A 25,899-nucleotide genomic window follows, 5' to 3' on the forward strand; every position below is an offset into this window, starting at 1 on the left:
CAGGACGGATCCTTTCCAACCAATCTTACACACACGAAACTTTGTTCCACACTCTCAACACGTACCACGCCACCACACAAACACACTGCCAAACATACACACTTCACACACATTTCACATTTACACAACCTCGTCACACAAACACCACACGAACACCCATGCTTAGCACGCGAACTCAATGCACGATCACACTACCACACCACCACACTACACGGCCACATACACACGACACACAACCACGCCATATTTAGCCCAACACATAATCCCGATCCAGCCAACAAATCACAAACAACACAATTGATCAGTTAAGCACAATCAAGCCATAATAATCCCGATCAATCACACAATTAATTCCCGATCAGTCCACAACATCACAGCCCTATCCAAATCTACTAAACCTCAATTTTTCATTGCCAAATCAGTCCGTAACCAACAAATATACAGCCTCTAATTCAGTCTCCAAACAGTCACAATAATTCCAATCAATTATACAAATTAACTGCAATCGCTCCACACATCACAGCCATCATCGAGCCTACAAATCCTCACCAATTTCTTCGCCAAATCAGTCCCCAAATCAGCCCACGACAACCAAATACCAGCCTTCATCTCAGCCCCCAAAACAGCCACATAAACCCCTAAACCGAACCCTAAACAGTGACCGAAATCCCATCAAAATAAATAGTAAACGAACTCCAAAAATTCTAAATTTTGGATATGTCATAAAACACATCTTGATCAACATTTCTTATGCAGAACACAAAATCCGATTCAATCTGCAATCATGCATTTTTGTCCCTCGAAATCAGACCAAAATTAGTTCGCTCTAACAAACTATTTTGTCCTCAAAATACATTTATTTCAACACACAAATAACCTTGAAAAGCTTTGAAATTTTTATATGTTATAACCACAAATGTCCCCAACAAGTTTTGTGAAGGAAGTATTTTGAAAATAGTCCTGGAAAAATTTATAAAAATTCGAACAGACCCGAAGGTCGGATGAACAGTAAATCAGGCAGTTTTATTTCGGTCCAAAGATGGGCTTCCGAATGGCCTCAAATGATTTCCAAAAATTTCCAAATTAAAATATGTTATAGTTCAAGATGTTGGGAACAACTTTCATGAAGAACACTTCTTCAAATTTGGGCCACATAAGTCACAGTAAAAATAACAAAAACCATCGACGCAGCAGCAACCTAATTGGAAATCAGCCAACACACACCACCGAGCAAACCAGCTACTAAATTCACCCTAAACCGAGCCCTAAACAAGCCTAACAATACCCAAGGTCCTAGGCGACATTTGGGGAGGTTACTTACCTAAGAAAGGCGAGAAGAACCAGCTAGATGGGCGGCTGAAATGGGCGGAACGGCAGCAGCAGCAGCAGCCACGGTAATGATGGGAGGAACAAAGATGAAGAGAATGAGAGAGAGAGAGAGAGAGAGAGAGAGAGAGAGAGAGAGAGAGTGATCGTGGAAGGGGCGGGTTCTGGCCAGAAGAGAGAGGAGAGAGAGAGAGGTCAGCTGGTCAAAAAGGTCAACAAAGTGTGGGTGGAATCCAAGTGTCATTAATCCATAGCATTGGACACTTTTGCTCCTAATCCAATGGCCCAAATTTGATCCAATCCAATAATGTAAGGGTAAAATGGTCATTTGTCCTTAACCCAAGCTGACCAGACCTGGTTTAGCCTTAACCAGCCTTGGTTAAATCCCAAAAATTAACCAATTTTCGGAATTACTCAAAAATGGCCTAGGGGCATTTTCGTAATTTTTCGATCCCGAACCGAAATTCCAATTTTTGCACATACGTGTTCCATATATGCGTGGCCAACATAATATGGCATCGGAATCGCGAAATTAACTTCTTAAGCCCTCGAAAATCAACTGCAAAGTTTCGGGAATAAAATAATATTATTTTTCACTTCCGAGCCAAAATTCCAATTTTCGTCCGAAACCACTCCAGATGGCCACCCAAAAACGGTATCGGCCTCGAAAAATAACCTCAAACGGCCTCAAAATCCAACATCGGTGTCCACAGGGGCAAAATCGTAATTTTCCCGGTCCCGAACCGAAATCCATTTTTTTTGCAGAAATGGTTGGCCCCAAGGTTGGTCAAGCCAAAAACGTCATCGGCTGTCCAAAATTGTCACTTTCAAAATTCTCGATTCCCGGGCCCGAATTCCAAGAAATGACTAAAATCGAGCAATCGCAACTTTAGCTTATCTCTGGCTAACGGGTGGCTCATTGGGATTACGCGCTCTCGACCCGTGACCGACACTAAGTCAAATCACGTTTAAGTTCACTCTACCCGGGACGACCTCGGTTGTCATATAATTGCGAGGGTCTGTCGCTAGTTCCCTTCGGACACGATCAATCAAATAGACCGGTCTCGGTTGGCTCAAAACATTCCCTCGTCAATCGATATGGTCGAAGATCGAACCAAGGTCAAGTTCTTTGGTCGTGCGAACTCAATCCCGTACTAGCCTTACCCCTAAGGTTAGCATCCCGTGAATGCGCATTTCCGGGTGAGATCTCACTATAAGTGCATTGGCCAAAATATTCATTTCTTAAATCCCGGGAAAATGATCGAAAATTCAGACTGTTACAATTCTTCCCCCCTAATAAAAATTTCGTCCTCGAAATTTACAACTATACCTGCTATCCAAATAGATGGGGGTGATGACATCTCATTATTCCTTTCTCCCAAATGGTACCTTCTGTCTCGTAATAATCTCAAACATTTTTGACCAATTGGACCGTCTTATTCCTTAAAAATGGTTCCTTCCCATTTGCCCCTAAAATCCAATATACATATTCTCAACATATCCTCTACAGTCCGTATAGTCCTTCCAAACTGGCCGTCCAATAAAATCTCTTACTTAAATCCTGTCAACAGCGCAACTATCGAGGTTCCTCCTCAACTCCTTACAATCTCAAATCTAAGGTGTCCAGCCAGACTAAACTGAATCACCCTAATGCTGCATTCCATTACAGCATTATGTTTAACTAACCAATCCAAGCCCACGATTATCTCAAAATCACATATGATCAACACAGCCTATTCATCATATTTCCAATCCTCTCTAACACTCTGAGGACTCTTTCCATACGCGGATCTTCCGCAAGTCTAACATCAGCTCTGGGGTCCACTGCAGCTCCAACTTCGACTCCCGAGTTTTCTACCACTCTAGCACCCATATCAATGTCCTCTACGGTTCTAGCTCGAGCACAACCTCTACCTCTTGTTCCTCTTCCTGCACCCCTTCTTGGGACCCTTCCTACTCCTCTTCCTTCGCTGCTCATTGAATCAGCCTCCTACTATTCTCCTACCTGCTATAATTCCACACGGGTATTAGGGACCTAGGCTACTACACTAGTCCAAGCCCTAGGCACCAATCTCGACAACCAGCATTCGACAACCAACAACCCACCATCAAACCGATCACCCAACATCAAATCAACACTACCAAGCACTCAACAGGGTTCTCGTACTCACCTCAAGTCTCGCCGCACCTTCGTCTCAACCATCATTACAACCACAACAACCCACTCAGCAATCACAGGCGCGTACTCACAGAGCATGCACAAACAACATAAACACGCATCTACAAAGGGCTCCCTAACTGGCTACCCTGAAGTCGTCGCTCCTTATCACTCCAGGTCTCGACCTTACTGATATCGAGCTAACCTTGCTCTGATACCAATTCAAACGGGGATGTCACGCCCCGAAACCCTACAAGCTCGCGACATCCCCTGCTCCGGTCGAAATGATGCGACGTCCCAGGAACGTCGCCGACCCAACCCAAACATCAGAGCCACATGCGGAAGCGAATAACAAAACCCCAGACAAATAATGACGACAACAGGGTAGAACAACAGAACAATCCAGCAACCACATATTCATACAACACCAAATATACAAACATTGTATTACAGACATATTTAGCAAACTAGCATCAGAAATCACCGTTATAACAAAAGATCAGGGTCTAGTTAACTTAACTTCCCTATGGGTCAATCCGATTTACACAACCCCTAAAATACCCTAGGGAAAAACCTAAAGATCGCCCTCTTCCATTCTGCTCCTGTTTCTCTGGCTTGGATCTCCGGACACTCGCCTGCAGTTCCACTGGGCACGAAAAGCGATTTCTCGAACTTCCAAAAAGAAAGGGCGCACTTCTCGAGTTTACGATTGGGGGTCTGAAAGTGGCGGTTATACAACCGTGAGACGAATCTCAATAAGTGTACAACCCCAAACCCCACGTAGGCACTCACGTACCGCCAGACGAAACATGTATAACACACAGCAATCAACCAAACTAGCAACCTTACGCTACCCTACCTGGAATCCATCATGCACGTCCCTGCACGTTAGTCAACCACACAGCCAGTATGCCACAGAAATACATCACAGCCGCGCGCGTGCCCCGATTATAGAGCAAAACCCACTTGAGCACGTCCCATACCATGCCTAGCAGTTTTTTCCCCATAATCGAGCATCACACCACGCAATACAAACACACTCGCACACCAACTCACACCACGCGTCACTTTCTCAAACCTCGCACCTCAAGCCAATTCCCGCTCATTCTCAACTCTTCCACCACTACCGCGCCCGCATAAAACGCATCAGGCCAACGGTCTTCTGACCTCGTCAGGCATCGTCACCCCGTCGGGCCGGGCATCGTCACCTCGTCAGGGACGGCATCGTCCCGCGTAAACGAACACGCCTCAGGACGGAATCCTACACACACTTTCTTTCTACCGCGCCCACGTAAAACGCATCAGGCCAACGGTCTTCTGACCACGTCAGGCATCGACACCTCGTCAGGCCGGGCATCGTCACCTCGTCAGGGACGGCATCGTCCCGCGTAAACGTACACGCCTCAGGACGGATCCTTTCCAACCAATCTTACACACACGAAACTTTGTTCCACACTCTCAACACGTACCATGCCACCACACAAACACACTGCCAAACATACACACTTCACACACATTTCACATTTACACAACCTCGTCACACAAACACCACACGAACACCCATGCTTAGCACGCGAACTCAATGCACGATCACACTACCACACCACCACACTACACGGCCACATACACACGACACACAACCACGCCATATTTAGCCCAACACATAATCCCGATCCAGCCAACAAATCACAAACAACACAATTGATCAATTAAGCACAATCAAGCCATAATAATCCCGATCAATCACACAATTAATTCCCGACCAGTCCACAACATCAAAGCCCTATCCAAATCTACTAAACCTCAATCGCTCCACACATGACAGTCACAATAATTCCAATCAATTATACAAATTAACTGCAATCGCTCCACACATCACAGCCATCATCGAGCCTACAAATCCTCACCAATTTCTTTGCCAAATCAGTCCCCAAATCAGCCCACGACAACCAAATACCAGCCTTCATCTCAGCCCCCAAAACAGCCACATAAACCCCTAAACCGAACCCTAAACAGTGACCGAAATCCCATCAAAATAAATAGTAAACGAACTCCAAAAATTCTAAATTTTGGATATGTCATAAAACACATCTTGATCAATATTTCTTATGAAGAACATGAAATCCGATTCAATCTGTAACCACGCCTTTTTGTCCCTCGAAATCAGACCAAAATTAGTTCGCTCTAACAGACTATTTTGTCCTCAAAATACATTTATTTCAACACCCAAATCACCTTCAAAAGATTTTAAATTTTTATATGTTATAGCCACAAATTTCCCCAACAAGTTTTGTGAAGGAAGTATTTTGAAAATAGTCCTGAAAAAATTTATAAAAATTCGAACAGACCCGAAGGTCGGATGAACAGTAAATCGGGCAGTTTTATTTCGTTCCAAAGATGGGCTTCCGAATGGCATCAAATGATTTCCAAAAATTGCCAAATTAAAATATATTATAGTTCAAGATGTTGGGAACAACTTTGATGAAGAACACTTCTTCAAATTCGGGTCACATAAGTCACAGTAAAAATAACAAAAACCAGCGACGCAGCAGCAATCTAACTGGAAATCAGCCAACACACACCACCGAGCAAACCAGCCACTAAATTCACCCTAAACCGAGCCCTAAACAAGCCTAACAATACCCAAGGTCCTAGGCGACATTTGGGGAGGTCACTTACCTAAGAAAGGCGAGAAGAACCGGCTGGATGGGCGGCTGAAATGGGCGGAACGGCAGCAGCAGCAGCAGCCACGGTGATGATGGGAGGAACAAAGATGAAGAGAATGAGAGAGAGAGAGAGAGAGAGAGAGAGAGAGAGAGAGAGAGAGTGATCGTGGAAGGGGGGGTTCTAGCCAGAAGAGGGAGGAGAGAGAGAGAGGTCAGCTGGTCAAAAAGGTCAACAAAGTGCGGGTGGAATCCAAGTGTCATTAATCCATAGCATTGGACACTTTTGCCCCTAATCCAATGGCCCAAATTTGATCCAATCCAATAATGTAGGGGTAAAATGGTCATTTGTCCTTAACCCAAGCTGACCAGACCTGGTTTAGCCTTAACCAGCCTTGGTTAAACCCCAAAAATTAACGAATTTTCGGAATTACTCAAAAATGGCCTAGGGGCATTTTCATAATTTTTCGATCCCGAATCGAAATTCCAATTTTTACACATACGTGTTCCATATGTGCGTGACCAACATAATATGGCGTCGGAATCGCGAAATTAGCTTCTTAAACCCTCGAAAATCGATTGCAAAGTTCCAGGAATAAAATAATATTATTTTTCACTTTCGAGCCAAAATTCCAATTTTCGTCCGAAACCACTCCAGATATGCATGGCCACCCAAAAACGGCATCGGCCTCGAAAAATAACCTCAAACGGCCTCAAAATCCAACATCGGTGTCCACAGGGGCAAAATCGTAATTTTCCCGATCCCGAACCAAAATCCGTTTTTTTTGCAGAAATGGTTGGCCCCAAGGTTGGCCAAGCCAAAAACGTCATCGGCCGTCCAAAATTGTCACTTTCAAAATTCTCGATTCCCGGGCCCGAATTCCAAGAAATGACTAAAATCGAGCAATCGCAACTTTAGCTTATCTCTGGCTAATGGGTGGCTCATTGGGATTACGCGCTCTCGACCCGTGACCGACACTAAGTCAAATCACGTTTAAGTTCACTCTACCCGGGACGACCTCGGTTGTCATATAATTGCGAGGGTCTGTCGCTAGTTCCCTTCGGACACGATCAATCAAATAGACCGGTCTCGGTTGGCTCAAAACATTCCCTCGTCAATCGATATGGTCGAAGATCGAACCAAGGTCGAGTTCTTTGGTCGTGCGAACTCAATCCCGTACTAGCCTTACCCCTAAGGTTAGCATCCCGTGAATGCGCATTTCCGGGTGAGATCTCACTATAAGTGCATTGGCCAAAATATTCATTTCTTAAATCCCGGGAAAAGGATCGAAAATTCAGACTGTTACAATGATGACATTGCACGCGTCATCAATGATGATATGGCAAAGATGACATGGAAATTAGGAAACTAATTATATATATGAGATAAGCATTAGATATGCAATTATAAACTAGGAAACTAATATGAATGCAATCTAGTTTAAATGCAATGCAATTTTTGTATTTTTCAAAATAGGAAAGTCTCCAAATTGGGAAACTAATATATATATATATATATATATATATATATATATATATATATATAATTGTTATTTGAGGCTCTCAAAAAAGGGTCTAGGAAGCAAGAATCCCTTTCTATGGTGTTTGACACCTAAATTATTATTTTTCCTAGTAATTTATCACATGAAAAATTAGGGATTGGATTCAATCCCTAAACCAAAATATCAATATTTGCATTCAGCATTATTTCGTGAACCGACTTGGCAATGTGATTGGGGAACTCGAAATCTCATGCATGGATTTTTCGGAACCGAAATACCTTTCCTTTAACCATTAGCGCACGAACCTGGCGAAGAAAATCTGGTCATATTCATCGTAATCGGAAGAAATCTTCTTTCTTCGAATTAACCAAATTACATATGTGTATAAAAAGCAAGAAAGAAAAGAGAGATTCTCGCTCGTGATGAAATGAGCTGGTTCGAAATGGCAAAGTCACAATCAATGGGTTTATGGCCGAAGACAAAGGGAATTGTGACAATTAAGAGGTAAAATCAGTGGATCTTTGAAGCCGGAAAGGAAAGAAAGTAAAGTAAAGAAAGAATCAAGAGACATAAAGAGCAAGTTGGATGAGTCGATACAATAATATTCGCTGGAGCGAAAGACAGCCGAGAACCAAGCGACTGAAGAGAGCAATTCGATGCAGAATTGAGGAAAAACCGCAATTGATGGCTGGTGCAATAAAGAGATTGAGCCATTTTTGAGAAGTAAGGCAAGAATTGTGCAGATGCAGAGCGAGACGATCTTCAAGAATCTTTTCCCACAATTGCCTTCAAAGCCTTTAAAAGGTTTCCATTCAAATACGGCCTAAATAGGTGAAAGTCACCATCATCTCCATGATTTTAGGGACCCCCAGTGCCTATAAACAGAGCGCCTCACCACAAGAGCAGAGGGAGGAAGATCCAAAAGAGCTCCCAATGGAGAGAGATCAAGATACGTGAGAGCTACAGGAGAAAATCCTTTTCCTCAGTGACTCGCAGCAAATTCCTTTATTTCAGTGAGCCTCTCATTAGCCCAATTGCGTATTTCTTGCTGCTCATTGCTGCTGCGTTGCTTCTGTTTGCTGCCGCATCGCTGCTATTTGCTGTTGTTCATCACTGTTCGCTACTGTTAGTCGTTGTTTGCAGCTGTTTATTGCTGTTCGCTACTGCTGCGTCCCTGGTGCCGCTGCTTGCTGCCGTTCACTGCTCACTGTTGCTGCTTGTTGCTGTTCGTTGCTCACTGTTTGTTTATGTTGCACTATTGTTCATCGCTGACGCTCTCTGTTTGCTGCTGCATCGCTTCTGCATCACTGTTGCTACTGCTCGCTACTGTTCGTTGCTGCTATCCATTGGCATATGCTCGCCATGTCCTTGTGCCTTCACTTCGGATCAACTTCTTGTGGCTAACTCTAACCAAGTCCATCCGCGAAGCCTTGCTTATCCGTGCCGTCATTGTAGCTGCTCACCGCTCTGACTGTCTTGCTCACGACCTGTTGCTGGTGTCTCCTCAAGTCCACTTTGCTGCCTTTCGTGACTCATCAAGTCTATCTTCAAGGAAATCCTAAAGAAGGTAGTCAAGGTTTGACTAATTTCATGCGATAGTTTTATTTTAATATATAGTTTTTAGACGTATGATATTTAGTGATGAAACCTTAAGGTGTTCTGGTTGTTTCAGTGCATCAATAAAGACATATTCAGCTTTCGGACCTTCAGACACTAAGGTTGAACCCTAATATTGTCTTGCATGGATTGTTATGGTTGAGTATGTTATCACGTCATTGCGCATTATTGTATCACATTCAAAATTTACCCTCTAGGTTTTCATGTTAGGGCCATGCATAGTTAGTTTCGTAACGCATATCGGTTTAGAATATGCTAGTTTTAGAATTCATATAGATTCAAGTTAGTTCATAGCTTCCATAAAAAAAATCAAATAAAAAATGCTATTTAGAATTATTTAGATTACATGTAGACCTAGGGTTAATTGGGCTTATGTCATACAATGCATGTCATTTAAAACTAAGTTTTAATAATTGTATCATGTAGGATAGTTTTAGTTATTAATTTACATGCGTCGTCCACATTGCATATAGTTCAATAATAGTGGATAGTTCATTAGGCCACATTAGAGTCTTAGGTTTTAAACTTGTTATTTTTATAAAATAAAAAATAGAAACAACTTCATGGTTTCTCTTAGGTCATTCATACATGTTAGAATTACATAGATCTATTATCTTAGAAATAAAAATATGTCATGTGACATTCCGCAATTCCACCAAATGGAATTTATTGAATAATTGAGTTTTATAAAATGTGCTCGCAGTAAATTCTCGCCCGGAACTAATCATTCCTGGGAATGATAACCATTAGGGAAAGGCTAATAGGGGAATTAAATTCACGCGACTAAAGTAAATTCGATCGTGAATGGATTTCGACCATTAAATCGCGGAAGTGATATTTTGAGCCACTGTTGGCCGATCCAAGGATAGTTAGGGGTCAGTTCGCCACTGTCCTAGTAGTGGATCGCGGGTGATTCCGTCGGATCACGAAACGACTTGACGGATGATTCTGAAATTATACCGAACGATTGTACCCCTAGGGTCAAGTGATTGATTTTCGCGATTTTAATGACAACCGAGGTCGTCACGTACCGAACGGACTTGCACGTGACTCGATTCAGTATCAGTCATGAGTCGATTCAGCGAATTTCCCCAGCAAGCCGCCCGTTAGCTCGAGAAACGCTCGAGTTGCGTTTAATAGAATTTAATTATTGAATTTTTGCCCAAATTGGACACCGGAAAATTAGGAAGTCACGCCGGAACGTTAGGACAACGTTGCACGTGACACGTGTGAATTTTTGGTGCACTCAATTCCTTCGGAAAAATTCAATTTGGGCAAGAAACGGAGAAAGTGACCAAAGTACCCCTTGAATTTATTAAAGGGCAAGCTTTAAGAGTAAAGGGCATTTTGGTAATTTTGCCCTAAAATTTTGATTGGACAATTTTACCCTTGGATTTTTGGAAAATTACAAGTATACCCTTGGATATTTTTGTGCTAGAATCGATCTCGGCCGTCGGATCAAGATAAGATCAAATCGGGACCGTTGGATTAAAAATAAGAGGAAATGGTATTATGGTCATTTCCACCTTTAGTCAAGATTTACTATTTAGGTCAAGAACACTTCTTCTTCTCCCCATTCTCCTTCTTCCTTGCCGTGAGACCCCTCCCCCAGTTAGTTTTTTTTTCTTCTCCCCACCGTGAGCTTCCTTGGCCGTTCCTCCCTCCACCGCCGGCGCCGCCGCTTGCCACCACCACACCGGACCGCCCTCAAGCCGCCGTCCACGCCGCCGTACACCACCACCATCAACCTCACCACCATATTTCTCTCTTTCCCTCTCTCTCTCAAGGTGGCCGTGAGCCCCATCAAGGAGGGCCGGACCGCCGCCGCTCAAGCCGGAAGCCGTCGTGAGCCGTACGCCGTCACCGTAGAGTGCCGCCGCTTCCCGTTCTAGCCGATTAAGTCTAGAACTTAGTAAGTCATACTCTAATCCCGATTTAGGATATTGGGTATTGATAGATAATTTGATTCGGGGGAAATTGACAATATGCGGGTGCGAAATATTGGGGTTTAGGATTGGAATGTTGTGGCGGGCCTTGAGGATTATTTTTGGAATTTTTGGAGGACAATTTGAGGTGAATTACAAGCTGTGATTTACTGTTCACAAGCTGCGAATTACTGTTCACGGGCTGTGATGACTTGTTCGGGATGCAAGTTGGATTTTTAGAACCGTTATTTAATGGCGAGAAAGTGTCGTGAAGGATCGGAATTGATCCGACGCCATTTGGGTGAAGAAAGTTGGCAATTTACGTGTTTTAGGCGTGTTTGAATTATTCTGGATGGGGTTGATTTAATTGGGTGCATATTTGTGTGTTTATATAGTGGACATATGTCTGTTTGGTGCACGCGTGGGCCAGATTGAATTAATTGTTGATATTGGCCATGTGAATTGTTGAGTGAACTCTATCTGCGTGTGACTCGACGCGTACACGGATCGCGTGTGTTGGGCCAGTTGCGTGTGGTAAATGCATATTGAGTATGTGCATGAGTAAGACAAAGTTGTGGTGTGACTAGTGATTGTGGGAAAGTATGTGAAGGTGTGATAGTGCGAGAATGGGATCGGGTCGGGTATCGTAAACTCGGGCAGCGATCACATAGGTCTAATGCATTTGGCACAGGTTGAGGCTTGAAAAAGCAAGTATGAGAATCGGTCCGAGGCACGATCAGCTCGGGTGAGACCGGGATTGGACCGAGGCATCTTAAGCTCGGGTTTCAATCATGTAGGCCTGTCGCATTTGGCGTGGGCTGAGTTGGGATCGGGCCTGAGGCGTGTGATGCTCAGGTCGCGATCGGGGCCTGAGGCGTGAACGAGTACGCGGGCCGGAAGTGTGGTGATGAATGGTCGCAGTGTACCTGAGGCGTGTACTTCAACGCGGGTCACTGGCGAGGAATATGAAAGAGGAATGAGGATGGAAGGAACAGTGAGATGAGAATGGTACATGCACGTGTTTGCATCTGATGTAATTGTGATTGAGTGCAGGTGTGCGCATGATTGAGCCTAACCATATTAATTGATGGGCCTGCTTTGTGATTACTTGATGTACGTGAATGTGTGTGATTGCGTAATTGTCTGGAGGTACGTGATAGCCTAGGTTGGGTTTAGGGGTGTACTTGCTGAGATATAATCTCATGGTTATGTAAACCAACAATTTTCAGAACCCCGACCTGAGCGATGAACCCTCCACCACCGCCACCAGTACGTTTTGGAGTACCAGTGCATACGGAGTATGAGGTAGCTGAGTTTCCAATGGGTGACGGGATGACCTGGATAGGACACACGACGACCGTGTTTGTAGAAGTGGGAAAGCTTGCCTTGGATGAGAACCATTTTTGAGGTTGAACGTCAGGTCATCGACTCCTTTTTGATTTTGGTAGTTTCAGTAAAGTGTGCACTGGTAGTCAGAGGTTTGTTTTATTGTATATATGGTGGAACAAGTTGATCAAGAAATGGAAATGTATATTCTTCCAATTCTTCCCGGTTTAAGTTTGTCCGGGTGTTTTATGGTTTCCGTTTGTGCGATTAAATCTCTGATGTTTAGTTGAGGTCGGCGATAACCTAAGACGTCGCAACTGTTCGACCGGAGGCGGGATGTCGCGGGCTCGACGGGGGTTCGGGGCGTGACATGTCATCTCGCACCTAGTATTTAGATTGCACTAATCATATAGATGCAGGGTTAGGAATAATTTAATTTGTAAACTTTTAGGGTCATTTGTCTTTTGTTAGTTAATAAAGAAAAATACCAAAAATTAGAAGTAGAGACTCGTATAGATTGGATATTAGTTAGTCATTATTTCATGCATGATCATGCATAACATTCATGCATTGTGTTTGCATATTTTTCAAAAGTAATAATTTGTAGAAATCTCGTGGTGATGGTTAGTGATACGCTTTGCTTTGCTTAGTGAAGCGCATCTAGGTTATTTAAATCTTCTGCAATCTACTTATTGTTTTGATTATTATGTGTTACTTTCCTGAGAGCACACCTGCATAATCACCCCTCACATGTTAGTGGCATGGGTTAAAAATGGATAAAGATTACATGCAAAACATTTTTGAAATAAAGAGAAAAGTAACCAAAAGAGTGTTAGATTAATCTAGTGTAATTAAATCCCCGTACTCATGAATCTTTGATACGCGGCACATTTTGTTTGGGTGTCTAATCGACTCATAACCGATTAGTGGCGGCTCTAAAAAAAGTTTAATCACATTTTGAATTGAGTACCAATTGTGGTTGGTAAGGCTTGGGAGAGCCCACGCTAAACGTGAACGATGGCCTCATGAGAGGAACCTTTGTTCCCGTTTAGTAGTCCATTAATCTTCCCCCTGGTGGTTCACCTTTGGGATGTTCGCGACATATGGAGTTAGATATTTTAATTCTGATGAGGACGATAGAGTGTACAGATCAAACTCTATATGAGTCATGCGCGCTTATCACTGAGTGCCATGATCTGCTAGCTCATCTTTTCAGATCTTCACTTGGCGAATTGCTTTAGAGAGATTAATAGAGTTGCGGACTAGGTTGCTAAAGTCCAACAGAAAAAAAGAAAAGAAAACCTTTCAGGAAATTGGATTTCAATTTCTCCACAAACCCTCTGGAATTTGCTATGTAACGAAGCCTTCTCAATGGGCTCTTCGGTTTTAACTTAGAGAAATAAACAAAATTCTCTTTGGACCAACAAAAAATATTAAGGGTCTCATTATCCTATGATCTCAATATTCATCATGCTCTTAATCAGAGTTCATTTTAGTGTTGTGTACTTTTTTGGGAGTTGCTGAATTTGACTGGGCAACTACTCTACCAATTATTGGAAACGTCGAGCCATCCCAAAGCCCTTGGCTCTCACACCTACTGACATCGAGATCTTTTCAAAACATAGACACTTCAAAATTTTGTGATGAATGATTGAGATCTATTTACATATATTTACCATTAAACTGGTGACGATCCTCCAAGAAACCGTTAGGAGATAATAGAAACTCATAAGCGTGGAATACGTCGTAATCTGCTTATCTCACTTTGATTGGACTGGTCTTTACGAAAGAGGGATGTGCAATCATTCTACTGGTGAACGTATTGCCAGAATATAATCCATAACAGAGCGTTTCCATGTGTATACTAAAATTGTGTTGAACAGTCATCGCACCTACCCATGAAAAGCCGAAAGCGACGACATCATTGGCCTTACTTATTTAGCCATCGAGAATGAGGAACGAGCGGCAATTATATACGAGTAAAGCAAGAAATTGATGTAGTGACTTGTTTAAGCTAATGAGGCATGAATAAGCCACCGAAAACAATTTGTCCTCAATTTCAAGTCTCAATCATCAACCAAATTATACTTAAGAAAGTAATTAATCTAGGACAGGTAGAGAGGTCCCTCCGATTATAGAATTCTTCCCTTAGATGACCATGAAGGGAAACACTACGTAAAGTGGTGTTTCCGAGTGACTTTAAGAATGCGAAATCCAAATTCAATTCCCTCTGTTTTCCTCAGCCTGAATGGTCCTCATAACATCAAGATATGACTTCCCTCGGAGCTCACGAGAGTAATATCCCCTGAAGTAATCCGTGACCCCTATTCTTCTGAACAATACTGGCTTGTCTGGTGTGATTAGGCTAGGTGCAGGACCCATTTCGCCTTCCAATTTCGGGCTGTAAAATGTGGCAACCGAGAGCCTCTCCTTCATCGAGTTAACTGTTGCTCGGTGCTCAATGCTACGATAATTACCATTCGAGACAATCTGTGTCAATCATCAAATACACAAACTATTCAGTCATCCTCTGATGTATTTTTTGTTGTTCATGAAATTCTATTCTCTATACTCATCCTAATAAATTGCATAAAGTTTTGTTTAGATAGACTATTCATCGAAAGGTATCTTTAAAAATACCAGATTGTTTGCGAGATAATAGTCTTGTCATCAATAGCACATCGAATCTAGACAACATTGGCTTGTATATAAAACAAAATTAGGTGGAACTCTGCAGCAAAACTATTAGAGATGGGGCCGATCGAAAATCTTTACCTCTAATATGTCTCCGACATTGACAATGAAAGCATTAGAAAGGGGCTTGATGGAAACCCACTTGCCCTCTTTCCATACTTGGAGACCTTCCACTTCATTGACTTGGAGAAGAATGGTGAGGCCTATGGCGTCAGAGTGAGGAGTGAGGCCGATCACCTGCTCGGGTCGCGGACACAGAGGGTAATAGTTCATCCTAAAGGCTTGCATGCCCTCATCAAACAGTTCTATCATGTCCTTCGTGTCCATCTTTAAAGCTTTTGCCATGAGAAGGAGTATCTTCATTGCAAGATCTCGGAGCTCTGAGGAGTATTTATCCAAGACATCTCTGCGCAATAATAAGATGATACACATAAGAATAGGTTACAAAGGTTTGTGAGAGAGAGAGCATGGATTTTCTCACAAAATGTGACGCGCAGATATGAGTAGGTTTATATTTAGTAAGTAATTAATTGTTCATCTCGATGTCGAGAGATTTGGGATTGGTAGAAAATAGTTATACAGGTTGTTAATAAATTATTCATCATACTAATAAAGTTAAGGTATTATTGATGATGCGGGCTACTTATCAAGCCAATCTTCCATGCATCCGGCTCATATGAGCCCAACTCACATGAACCATTGGCTTTGGTGGATGTTTCCAATGATGCATGTGAGTTGGCCACACATGCACCGGGAGTAGCCAAGAATTTTTCTTAATTTTGATTGTTGATGTATCAACCATTTAGAGTAAATTTAATATTTAGCTAGTAAAGGAACCAAAAATCCAATTGGAGGGGAAGGGGGAGGGGAAGGGCAAATTGACGACATACATTTGAACAATCCCGATCATTTTGACCAATGCATTAGAGAGAGAGAGAGAGAGAGAGAGAGAGAGAGAGAGAGAGAGAGAGGGCAAATTGACGACATACATTTGAACAATCCCGATCATTTTGAACAATGCATGAGAGAGAGAGAGAGAGAGAGAGAGAGAGAGAGAGAGAGAGAGAGAGAGAGAGAGAGAGAGAGAGAGAGAGAGAGAGAGAACCTGAAGGGAGAAGGAAGCATGGGGAAAGGGTGAGGTTTTCTCAAATGTCTTGGGAAGGACACAATGTAAAAGCGGTCGCCCCAATCAAGCTTCTGCTCCTCCGACACAACAAACGCCTGCCCAAAACCCTCCACGTCTCCTTCTTGTTGCCAAAACTTCCTCTTCTCCTCCATTGGAAACTTGAAGAACTCTTGTATTTTTAACTTCACCTCCTCCACCAATGACCAACTCACTCCATGGTTTATCAACTGCATCCACAAAAAGAATCAATTAATCGAATTCTTGCAAAACAAATCCGCCCTTTTGTCTCAAGTAAGTCTCACGGAAGACCTGGAAGAATCCCCAATCTCTGCATGCAAAGTGCAACATTTCAAGCTCAGACTCCATCGAATCGTCATCACTTGACGAGAGCTTGTTCAGGTCAATTACTGGCACTTGAAGCAACAAAGATCCATGATCATCGTGCATGAGTGGATGATCTTGGTCGGTACGGACATAGCGAGGCGGGACTTCGGTTATGGCCTCTTTCGCCAGCTCCTGAACACATGGGACCAGAAGAGAACCGCCAAGCTTTGCGAGATTCGCCTCCATCATCGCGACGAGAGGATTGGACGACAAGAACCTCAAAAGATGTGGTGATTTGTAATGGACAAGGGCCAATAAACTTGAGCTCTTTTTCAGTGGGCTTCACTATAATGGCTTGCATAAAGACGCACTATCTATATATAAGTATCTACTTTCATCCCCACAAGATCCTTGATGCCAATTAAAGATATTGAATAATCCTTTTATTATATTTTTCTTCATCCATTATTCACAGCCGATCACAACATTCATTTGAGGGTTTAATGATTGTGGGATGTTACCCAACTTGATTTCTCATGTATAGTAATTGCGTCAAGAACGTGTGCATGGACGACGTGTAGTCTCGCATAACGTGATTTAGTCACGTATGAAGATATATCATGGTCCATAATAATTCTCACGAAATGAAAAGACAAGATTCCAAACAACTTTTTTTGCATGGTTATAGGTCCTACGCACTAATTATGAGTTGGGTTTGGACAACACCTTTTCCGAATCATATCCTGAGTATATCTTTACCTGAAGATGACAGAGACCAAGTCAAATTTTGTATGTTTCTTCTAATATTGGGCTGTTTGTTGACTTTTAGCTATACCCAATAGCCAGTATAGGCGAACAATATTTGGTGCTTCGTGATCGGTTATTGGTGCATTATTCGGTCTTATCTTATACAATATAGCGAAGTGAAAGCTTCAAGAAATTTTTTTAAAAATATCCCATAAGATTATGCTAACTACTTATCGATAAAATTGTTATAGTTAACATCATAAGCAAGCAAACTTAAGCAAATCACTTTAAGTTTATTTATAAAAAGCAATACCGCTAGGATTAGGATTTAGACAAGCAACCAAACCTAAGTAAATTCACTTATCTTGATTTATAAAAAAATAAAAGAATTAAGATTAATATCTAGACAAAAATTATTTCACCTTAAATTATAATTAAGAAAATCAAGGTTAACTATTGTACTAATATATTATGACTCCCGAACTAGAAATAAGTATCTCAACTTACATAATATGCCACAAATTTTAAAGCAGCTATTGTAAACTCAGTTACAATATGCTGCCACATTAACATATGAAGACCTAACAAATTATATCCATCTATGTTAACATGACAGTGGATATCAGCAAATTTTTTAGTGGCAAAAGAAATTAACTTCTTCATTCCTTTCCATTGAAACTCTCTAAGGTGATATGGAATCCGGTTAAAACACATCGATTTACAGAGAATTTAAATTCATTTCAACCATGCATAGTACGGCATTTTATTCTAGTCTATATATATGCGTGCACGTCCGCGCGAGATTGTGGGTTGGTGCACAAATCTACTGGGGAAAGAAAATAGAAGAACCAAAACCCTTATTTGTTAACAGTTGCCACATTTGCTCTGACACTGCTAATTAAGGAAGTTGGAGTTGCCATAGCTTATGGCAAGAGCAATGGGAGTAGGACGCTTACTTTGGCAAATTTCTAATGCTGCATATCTAATTCTTATGCATATATTGATAATAAATTCCTAATCGATATAATTTCATATATATTCTTATGCATACCTCTCTCATAATATTAAGCTAAATTGGGACTGAATATTTTAAAGGGAAAAAGGACACTATAAGTGCCATAACTTGTGTACGGCGCTCACTTTGGTGCCATAACTTTTTTTCGGATCACTTTGGTGCCAAGTCGGAGGAAAAACGATCACTTAAGTGTCATAACTTTTTTTTGGATCACTTCAGTGCTAAAATTTTTGAAAAACGATCACTTAAGTGCTAAAATTTTTGAAAAACGATCATTTAAGTGTTAAAATTTTTGAAAAACGATCACTTAAGTGCCAATCTCCGGTGAGACTCCGGCGAGCCACGTCAGCTTCAGAAATTAATAAAAAAAATGCCACGTCAGATTTCCGACAAAAAATTGTGTACGGCACCGGAGTTGGCACTTAAGTGATCGTTTTTCAAAAATTTTAGCACTTAAGTGATTGTTTTTCAAAAATTTTAGCACTAAAGTGATCCAAAAAAAAGTTATGGCACTAAAGTGAGCGCCGTACACAAGTTATGGCACTTGTAGTGTACTTTTGCCTATTTTAAAGTAATTGTTCGTGTATATAGAGACTATATTTGGAAGTACTCATACATCATATGTTTACACAATCGTTTATGGCAAGATTTTGAAAAAAGTTTAACAATTTACGGATATCTATCTAACATTTGACTCATATTTCTCAAATAAAAATTATATCAGAATTGAGAAAATAATAATATTGAATGATTAGTCGTATGTTAGACTCATCGTTGACACTTAAATTTTGGCAACTTGTTTAGTTACATTGTAATTGGACTAGCACTAAATGGACTTAAGTAGGAGAGTTCTGAGGTTAATTAAATCATATGGATTAAGCTCGCGGTAATACAAAATTCAGCCAAGCCCATTGAACCCAACATGATGGCAGAATTTCACGTGATATGCTTATGGAGATCTTGATTCGGAAATATTATGTTTTTGTTTTAATCAAATATTGGGTCAATTAATTCAATATTTTTAAGAATTTTGCTCGCGAAATAAGAAAGTGATATACCTTAATTTCCTAGAAAGACAAATAACATGATCTAGAATAGACAACTAGGATATCTTTGTTCTTGTAAGATAACCCTAGACTTAAGGGTTGCTCACAAGAGAGGTTGGAGACAATAGGGCACGCGTTCAAGGAGAGAATAGAGGCGACCTCGTGCTACCGCGACTACCGCTCTTCTTGCTACCATATCCACGCACCTACACCGTGCCCCACCTCATCGTTGCACCCAACCACTGCGATCGACTCTTTCCGTGCATAGTACCACTGCAGTTTCCAGCGAGCTCCTTGTTAGCCTTGACGATGAAGTCGATGTCCATCAACTCCCACCTATGACTCATTTTCACAACCACACCGGTCCACACTGCGCCTTTACTAGCACTCCCATTACACCCAGCCGCGTGACTGACTTGCATCGACGCTACCTGCTACCTCCCGACAACAGTTCAACTTCCTATCACCGCGATCTAGGACCGGCGAGCTTTCCCCCCGCAACTTACGTCCTCCTCAGAGGTTTCCTGGTGTGTCCAGCAGTTCCTAACGATGGTTTGCAAGCAATAGCCCAGCAATTCCCTCGTTGCTATAGTTCAGTCCTCGCTGCTGTAATTCAATCCTCACAGCGCCTAAACGAGCCTCTAGCGAACTCCGGCAATTTTCTAGTCCAACCTCGCTACGCCTGCTAGCTTACTGGTGTTGATACCTAAATTTTAACTACTCTACCAAATCATTCATTACAAAAATTGCATAAGTTCGAATCATTTCACATCGCACAATTTCACATCGCATTTGAATATTTATTCATTATAAAGCATGTCAACATCTAATAAGTTTCATATGAGCTAGCCTCATCGTGCTTGAATTCGAGAAGCCAAGGAAATACGACCCACAGATTAGCGAATATCTTCAGAATATGCTCAACTATGAATCCTGGGCATGATATGTGAGATTTGGTAGGACCACTGCCAACTGTTCTAAAAGCTCAAGTTATTAGATAAAGTCGTGGTTTAATATTTAAATATTTTATCATTCCCCTCATGCTTAGTCTGGTTTTTTTATTTTTTTTTCGTACTAAGTATGGATATATTTAATTGGGGAGGCACATGGGGCTTAGAATGATTTGAACTCAGGATCTTTTGCTCTAATACCAAGAAGAAAACCAAAGAATTGAATGAATGAAGCATGCTAAAGTAAGTAGACATGATCAGGACGAAATGAATCACGGAAACCAGGTGGGTGTTCCATATAGACAGGAACATCAAGATTGTTGTGCATGAAAGCATTCTTGACATCTAATTGGCAAATTTCCCAATTTTGAACAGTAGCAATGGATAGAGCAATGCAAATGGTGGATTGTTTCACTTCCAAACTAAACATGTCTAGAAAATCAACGCCTTCCTTGATGGAAACCTTTCACAACAAGTCGAGCTTTCAGTCAGTCAAGTGAACCATCCCCATGTAGCTTTGCTTTGTACACCTATTTACATCCAACCACATTCATCACGAGGAAAAGGTTCTTATATTTTGTTAACGGCAAGAGCATCCAACTCCTCATGCATAGCAGTTGTCCAACTAGGGTGTTTTTAAGGCCGAATGGACTGTGTGTGGGTCAAGAGGGATAGCCGATACTACTAAATTGGCATACCTTAGATTTGGTTTTGAGATCACAGTCTTTGAACAGTCTTGTAACGACTCTTTTCCGTACCATCAACAGTCATCTTCAAATGCATATCTCACCATCATCAGTGGTAACTCTTCATCAGTACGATCCTAAACTCATCATCACCACGTGGAGATTATAAGTGAGTTGGTTGACGATCTTCAGTGACAATACAATGAAATGATATGCGATGACAGGATCAATGATCTATCCCCCTTTATTAGGACCCAAAGACCTCCAAGAACACTAGCTTGACGTTGGTCTTCCCAAGTCACCATGAGATACCCAGTCACATTGGTGCTTGTTCACCTAAATGATACATCCTAGTTTCTCGTCTTTGCTAATACAAAGGAATCAATGACGATTGTAAAACTAGTTCACCAAATGCACTTATCATGGTAGATATTAGTACCGAGACATTTTTAGAATTATCAAAATTTCATAGGGATGTTTCCCAACAATCTCCCCGTTTGATGATGACAAATCCTGTCCTACATATGTGTAATAAATAGGGTGTGAAGATATTTGCAGTGAACTTAAGAAGCTTTTTTTAAGTAGATTTTCCTTCATAAGGTCCAATTGCAATTGTATGCGTCTCCTGATATCTTCAATGGGCATAGTGAGACAGACGTTATGAGATTCAATTCAATCAAAGGTTGGCATTGAGAGACAACATATTCTCAGATAATTCAACTTAATAAGGCAACATAAGAATCTGCAGTGAAAATATGACTCTGCTTTGCATATGAACTTAAGCATTATCACAGCTTCACTCAAAGGTAGTTGTCTAACGTCTTAGTTAATCATAATAATCTCCAATCGTGCACATAAAATATCACATCGTGCAACTCTCTACAAAACTCATAATCATCACACTGTGTAACTCACATTTGCGTAACTCTCTACAAGATTCATAATCATCACATCACATAACTCTCCCCTTTTTTGTCAGCATCGAAGACAATAAGATGCAAGGCATGTGACAAGAGAACAAAGGAACCGCTCATTTACTCGGCATGGAGAAACATCATTCGCCCAGCTACTATCAACAAGTAAACAGAAATAGCAATGAATATGTCAGCACATAGATCCCTAAGATCTATGAGATTGTTTCTTTGAGGAGGGAGTGAATGTTGTTGTTGCATATGGCTCATGGAACGATCACATAGGGTTATAGCATTGAAGGGATAGGATAGCCTGCTCCAAAGGAACGAGGTATTTGCCAATTAAATTGACACTACTCTTCGGTTCCTGAATCTCTTCATAGAGCAAAGTATTATACGGCGCATCTTTCTTGGCTTTCCTAGGCACAGACTCCCCTTGAGTCGTTGACCTTTCGAGACGAGGGCGAGCAATGGATGGCCTTGGAATTACCGTCGGTGCTTTCCCTTTTTGCCGCATGGCTTTCTCAACGACTTCTCTGAGTCTTTCCTTCAAGACTTCCGTTGTAGCCTCATCACCACCATGTCCGATTCGGACAATCTCATCACACACATTTACCCAGCCATTGGGTGTCAAATGCAGCATCATTTTCTTGAGGGTCTCCTTACGAATCTCAAGGTTGATCATCTTCTCGACCTTGATATCACTAGTGATGCTGATACCTTTAATGCGTAGAGTAAGAGTGATGAGGGCTTCGCAAGGCAATTTTTCTGTCTTCTTCTTTATGGTCCGTACACATGAAGGATGATCAAATGGGGTGGAGAGAAACTTACACCGTCCATGATTGCCCATAATAGTCTAGCCTCTTAACGAGAAACATCGTTCATCCATGATGATTTATGTGCTATTAACGACAATTTTTTTTTATTGGCCCTACATCTGTTGTTTTGATGTGGAGTTCCACCTAACTTTGTTAGAAATGCGAGCCAGTATTCCTAGATTCATGTGTTATTGATGACAAATTTGTTATTTCATTTACAATATGTATAACTTTTTATGTATGCATTATGAAAACAAAAAATTTGGATTAGTCTATTGAAATGAAAATTTATGTAGTCATGAATGCAATAAAATCTTGATTAATATGGCGGACTAAACCAACTATGGAGTTCAGAAAATTTGTGTAGTGACATATATATTTTCCGAATCCCTAGGTGGACATCATTGTGTATTCACATGCATTGAGCTAATTAGTTCCATAAAATGAGTACGGATAATAGAATTTTATGAACAAAATCCAACAGAGATGTGACATGATAGTCTGTGTAATTGATAATGGGCACAAATTATGACAAATGGTACTTATCGTAGCATTCAGCACCAAGCAACTGTTAACTTGATGAAGGAAAGGCTCTCATTTGCCACAGTTTACGGCCCAAAATTGGACGGCAAAATGGGCTTTGCACCAAGCCTGATCACACCAGACAAGCCCGCATTATTCAAAAGAATAGGCATTGCCGATTACTCCAAGGGGCTCGTGAGCTGCGAGGGAAGTCATATCTTGACGTTACGAGGAAGATTCAAGGTGAGAAAAAGGGAATTGAATTTGACCATTGAGAAAGCAAACTAGCTTTTTTATTTTAACATAAACTATACTAGCTGAAATCATATCTTGATGTTGACACTCTCCATGTACCTCGAACAAGTTGATTATCCATATTCCTTTCGTTCCATCCTTGCTTTTGTTGATCAATTTCATCACTTTTTTTTTTGTTGCTAAAATCAATTTCATCACTTGATTTGCTGGATTAATGACATAAAGAACTTTTTAACTGGCATACATTTTCTTTTTCTTGGAAAGGCAAGTGAACTTTCATAATACATAAACCAGTGTAAATCTGCCACAGAGAAAGTATCAGTTCAACATTCTTGGATTTCTACGAATCTTTGTTCTTCTTTCCATCGCGAAATGTGCATCGTTTCATTTGCAACAAAGTAAAGTGTGGAGCACAAAAGGTGGTTATAAACTTTGTTGACAGGATTCGCCTTTGCAAGTGTTGAAGTCTAAGTCACTTCCCATGAGCCATAATAAAGCTCGGTCACGACCTTCCCAAAGGTGATCCACCAAAAGGAAAGGTCATGTATTACAAAGCCAAAGACTTAGTATAGACTCTCCCAAGCCCATATCAATCGCAACTTTGGGGTTTTGATTTATTTAATTTAACATGCAAATAAATGCAATTAGAAGCCACCACTGATCTATTATGGTTGATTTGAAATCCAAGTAAAGTGTCGAAGAACACTTTACTTTTGCGAACCGGAGATATCATGGATACGGAATCTCAATTACGCTAATAAATCTAATACCCTTTCAGTAAATTTTTCTTTATTTTCAAAATATTTTGCAAGTAGTCTTGGTCAATTTTAATCTTAAACTACTAACACGTGATGGATGATCACATGGATGTGCAATCAAATAATGTAACACTCAATAATCAAAGGATAAATAAATTGCTAGAAAAGAGCAAAGACCCTCTATGAATAAGCAAAGCAAAAGCGAGACTTTATAATCGGCTGATGCATGAAGCATTCTACAAAATGTTAGCTAAAGAACAAACAATGCACTCATGCCTCAAACATGATTTCTAAATGTGATTATGCAATTCTAACTATTTATTTTTTATTTTTATAAAAGATTAAGCTATATGCACTGCATGAGATGCAATGTTAATCTAAATTATGACTGATGTTGACTAAGAGTATTACCTAAAGGAGGGTGAATAGGTGATTTCAGGAAATTTAATAAAATATTGCGGAAATAAAAGCGTTAAATTTGATATAAGCATGACTAGGTAAAAGAGAGTGTTGATAGAAACATAAACTAGTTAGATCAAGTTGTCCAGTGCGCTTCTATCATGTAGTAAATGAATATGAATAGAGAGATAAAGAATGATGCAGATGGAGTTTATAACGGTTCGATTGGTATAAGCCTACATCTATTCTCCTAGACTAACAGCCTACTGAGTAGATTCCATTAAAAACCTTAGAGAAGCTATAGAAGATCATGTTGCTTATACTCAATCACTTCTTCTCAAAGTTGGTGCTGCTTATACTCAAGTTAATAGATCTAAGTATCTTATATCTTAGCACAAACTCTAACTCTGTGAACACTTCTCGAAAGATTACAATTTTATTGTTCTCTGAAGACAACATGCAGAATGTAAAGCTCTCTCTAAAATTGGATTTTTTAAATTGCTTGATCAATCTCATTCTTTGACGTCTTGATCTCTATTTATACTCCTCCACGTCCAATCTTCCAGTTGGACAATTTTCAAGAGGATCAATCTCCAATCAGACCAATTGTTAAGCAGATTAGAGTAGTTATTGAAGTTGATCTATTGGAATCCTTGTCGATTTGGTCACCCATATAATCTAAAATTTGGTTTCTAGAAATAGAGTAGCTCGGCTATGGAAAGTATCTTGCATTCTACTGACACTTAAATTTTGGCTTACCATCGAGAAATATTTGCACAAAAATTAGGGATTAAAGATTAATCCCCAAATAAAAAATAATATAATTAAATGGCATAGTGTTGAGAGTACTTGGCTGATAGGGGCATATTTGTCTATTTCCTTTTATTATTTTATGTATTGTAGCAATAAGGGTAATATTATAATTTTGGCCTTTTGGCTTTATTATAAATAGATAGCTTTGGATCACATAAACCTAACCAAGCATTCATGTCACGCCCTGAACCTCATCAAGCTCGCGACATCCTTCTTCGATCGAATTAGTGCGACGTCCCAGAAAACGTCGCCGACCCAAACGAACCCATCAGAGTTTAATCACGGCGGAAACAACAAACACCCAGACAAAGATTTACC

The 25,899-nt window shown here is 40.8% G+C and overlaps 1 protein-coding gene across 1 annotated transcript; it reads right to left on the reverse strand.

Annotated features, from left to right (window-relative positions):
* Window positions 1-14,649: 14,649 nt before the first annotated feature.
* Window positions 14,650-16,987, reverse strand: LOC115693746 (protein SRG1-like). The gene is made up of 4 exons (XM_030620810.2): window positions 16,647-16,987; window positions 16,317-16,564; window positions 15,293-15,617; window positions 14,650-15,007 (listed from the first exon to the last, which is right to left on the reverse strand). Exons 1-4 carry the CDS (start codon window positions 16,908-16,910, stop codon window positions 14,738-14,740), a joined length of 1,107 nt encoding a protein of 368 aa, XP_030476670.1. The 5' UTR covers window positions 16,911-16,987; the 3' UTR covers window positions 14,650-14,737.
* Between the last annotated feature and the right edge of the window lie 8,912 nt (window positions 16,988-25,899).

This window comes from Syzygium oleosum, unplaced genomic scaffold (genome assembly GCF_021117445.2).
Source record: "Syzygium oleosum isolate NSW1041296 unplaced genomic scaffold, Sole_v2.1 Sole_v2.01, whole genome shotgun sequence".
Lineage (NCBI taxonomy): Eukaryota > Viridiplantae > Streptophyta > Magnoliopsida > Myrtales > Myrtaceae > Syzygium > Syzygium oleosum.

What these genes read in the sequence shown, in the direction of transcription:
- LOC115693746 (XM_030620810.2), bottom strand. Translation starts at nt 16,910, where the DNA reads ATGATGGAGGCGAATCTCGCAAAGCTTGGCGGTTCTCTTCTGGTCCCA. An exon ending in GAGATTGGGGATTCTTCCAG is followed by an intron (nt 16,565 to 16,646) that starts GTCTTCCGTGAG and finishes TTGTGGATGCAG; the next exon opens with TTGATAAACCATGGAGTGAG. An exon ending in ATGTCGGAGACATATTAGAG is followed by an intron (nt 15,008 to 15,292) that starts GTAAAGATTTTC and finishes TGATTGACACAG; the next exon opens with ATTGTCTCGAATGGTAATTA.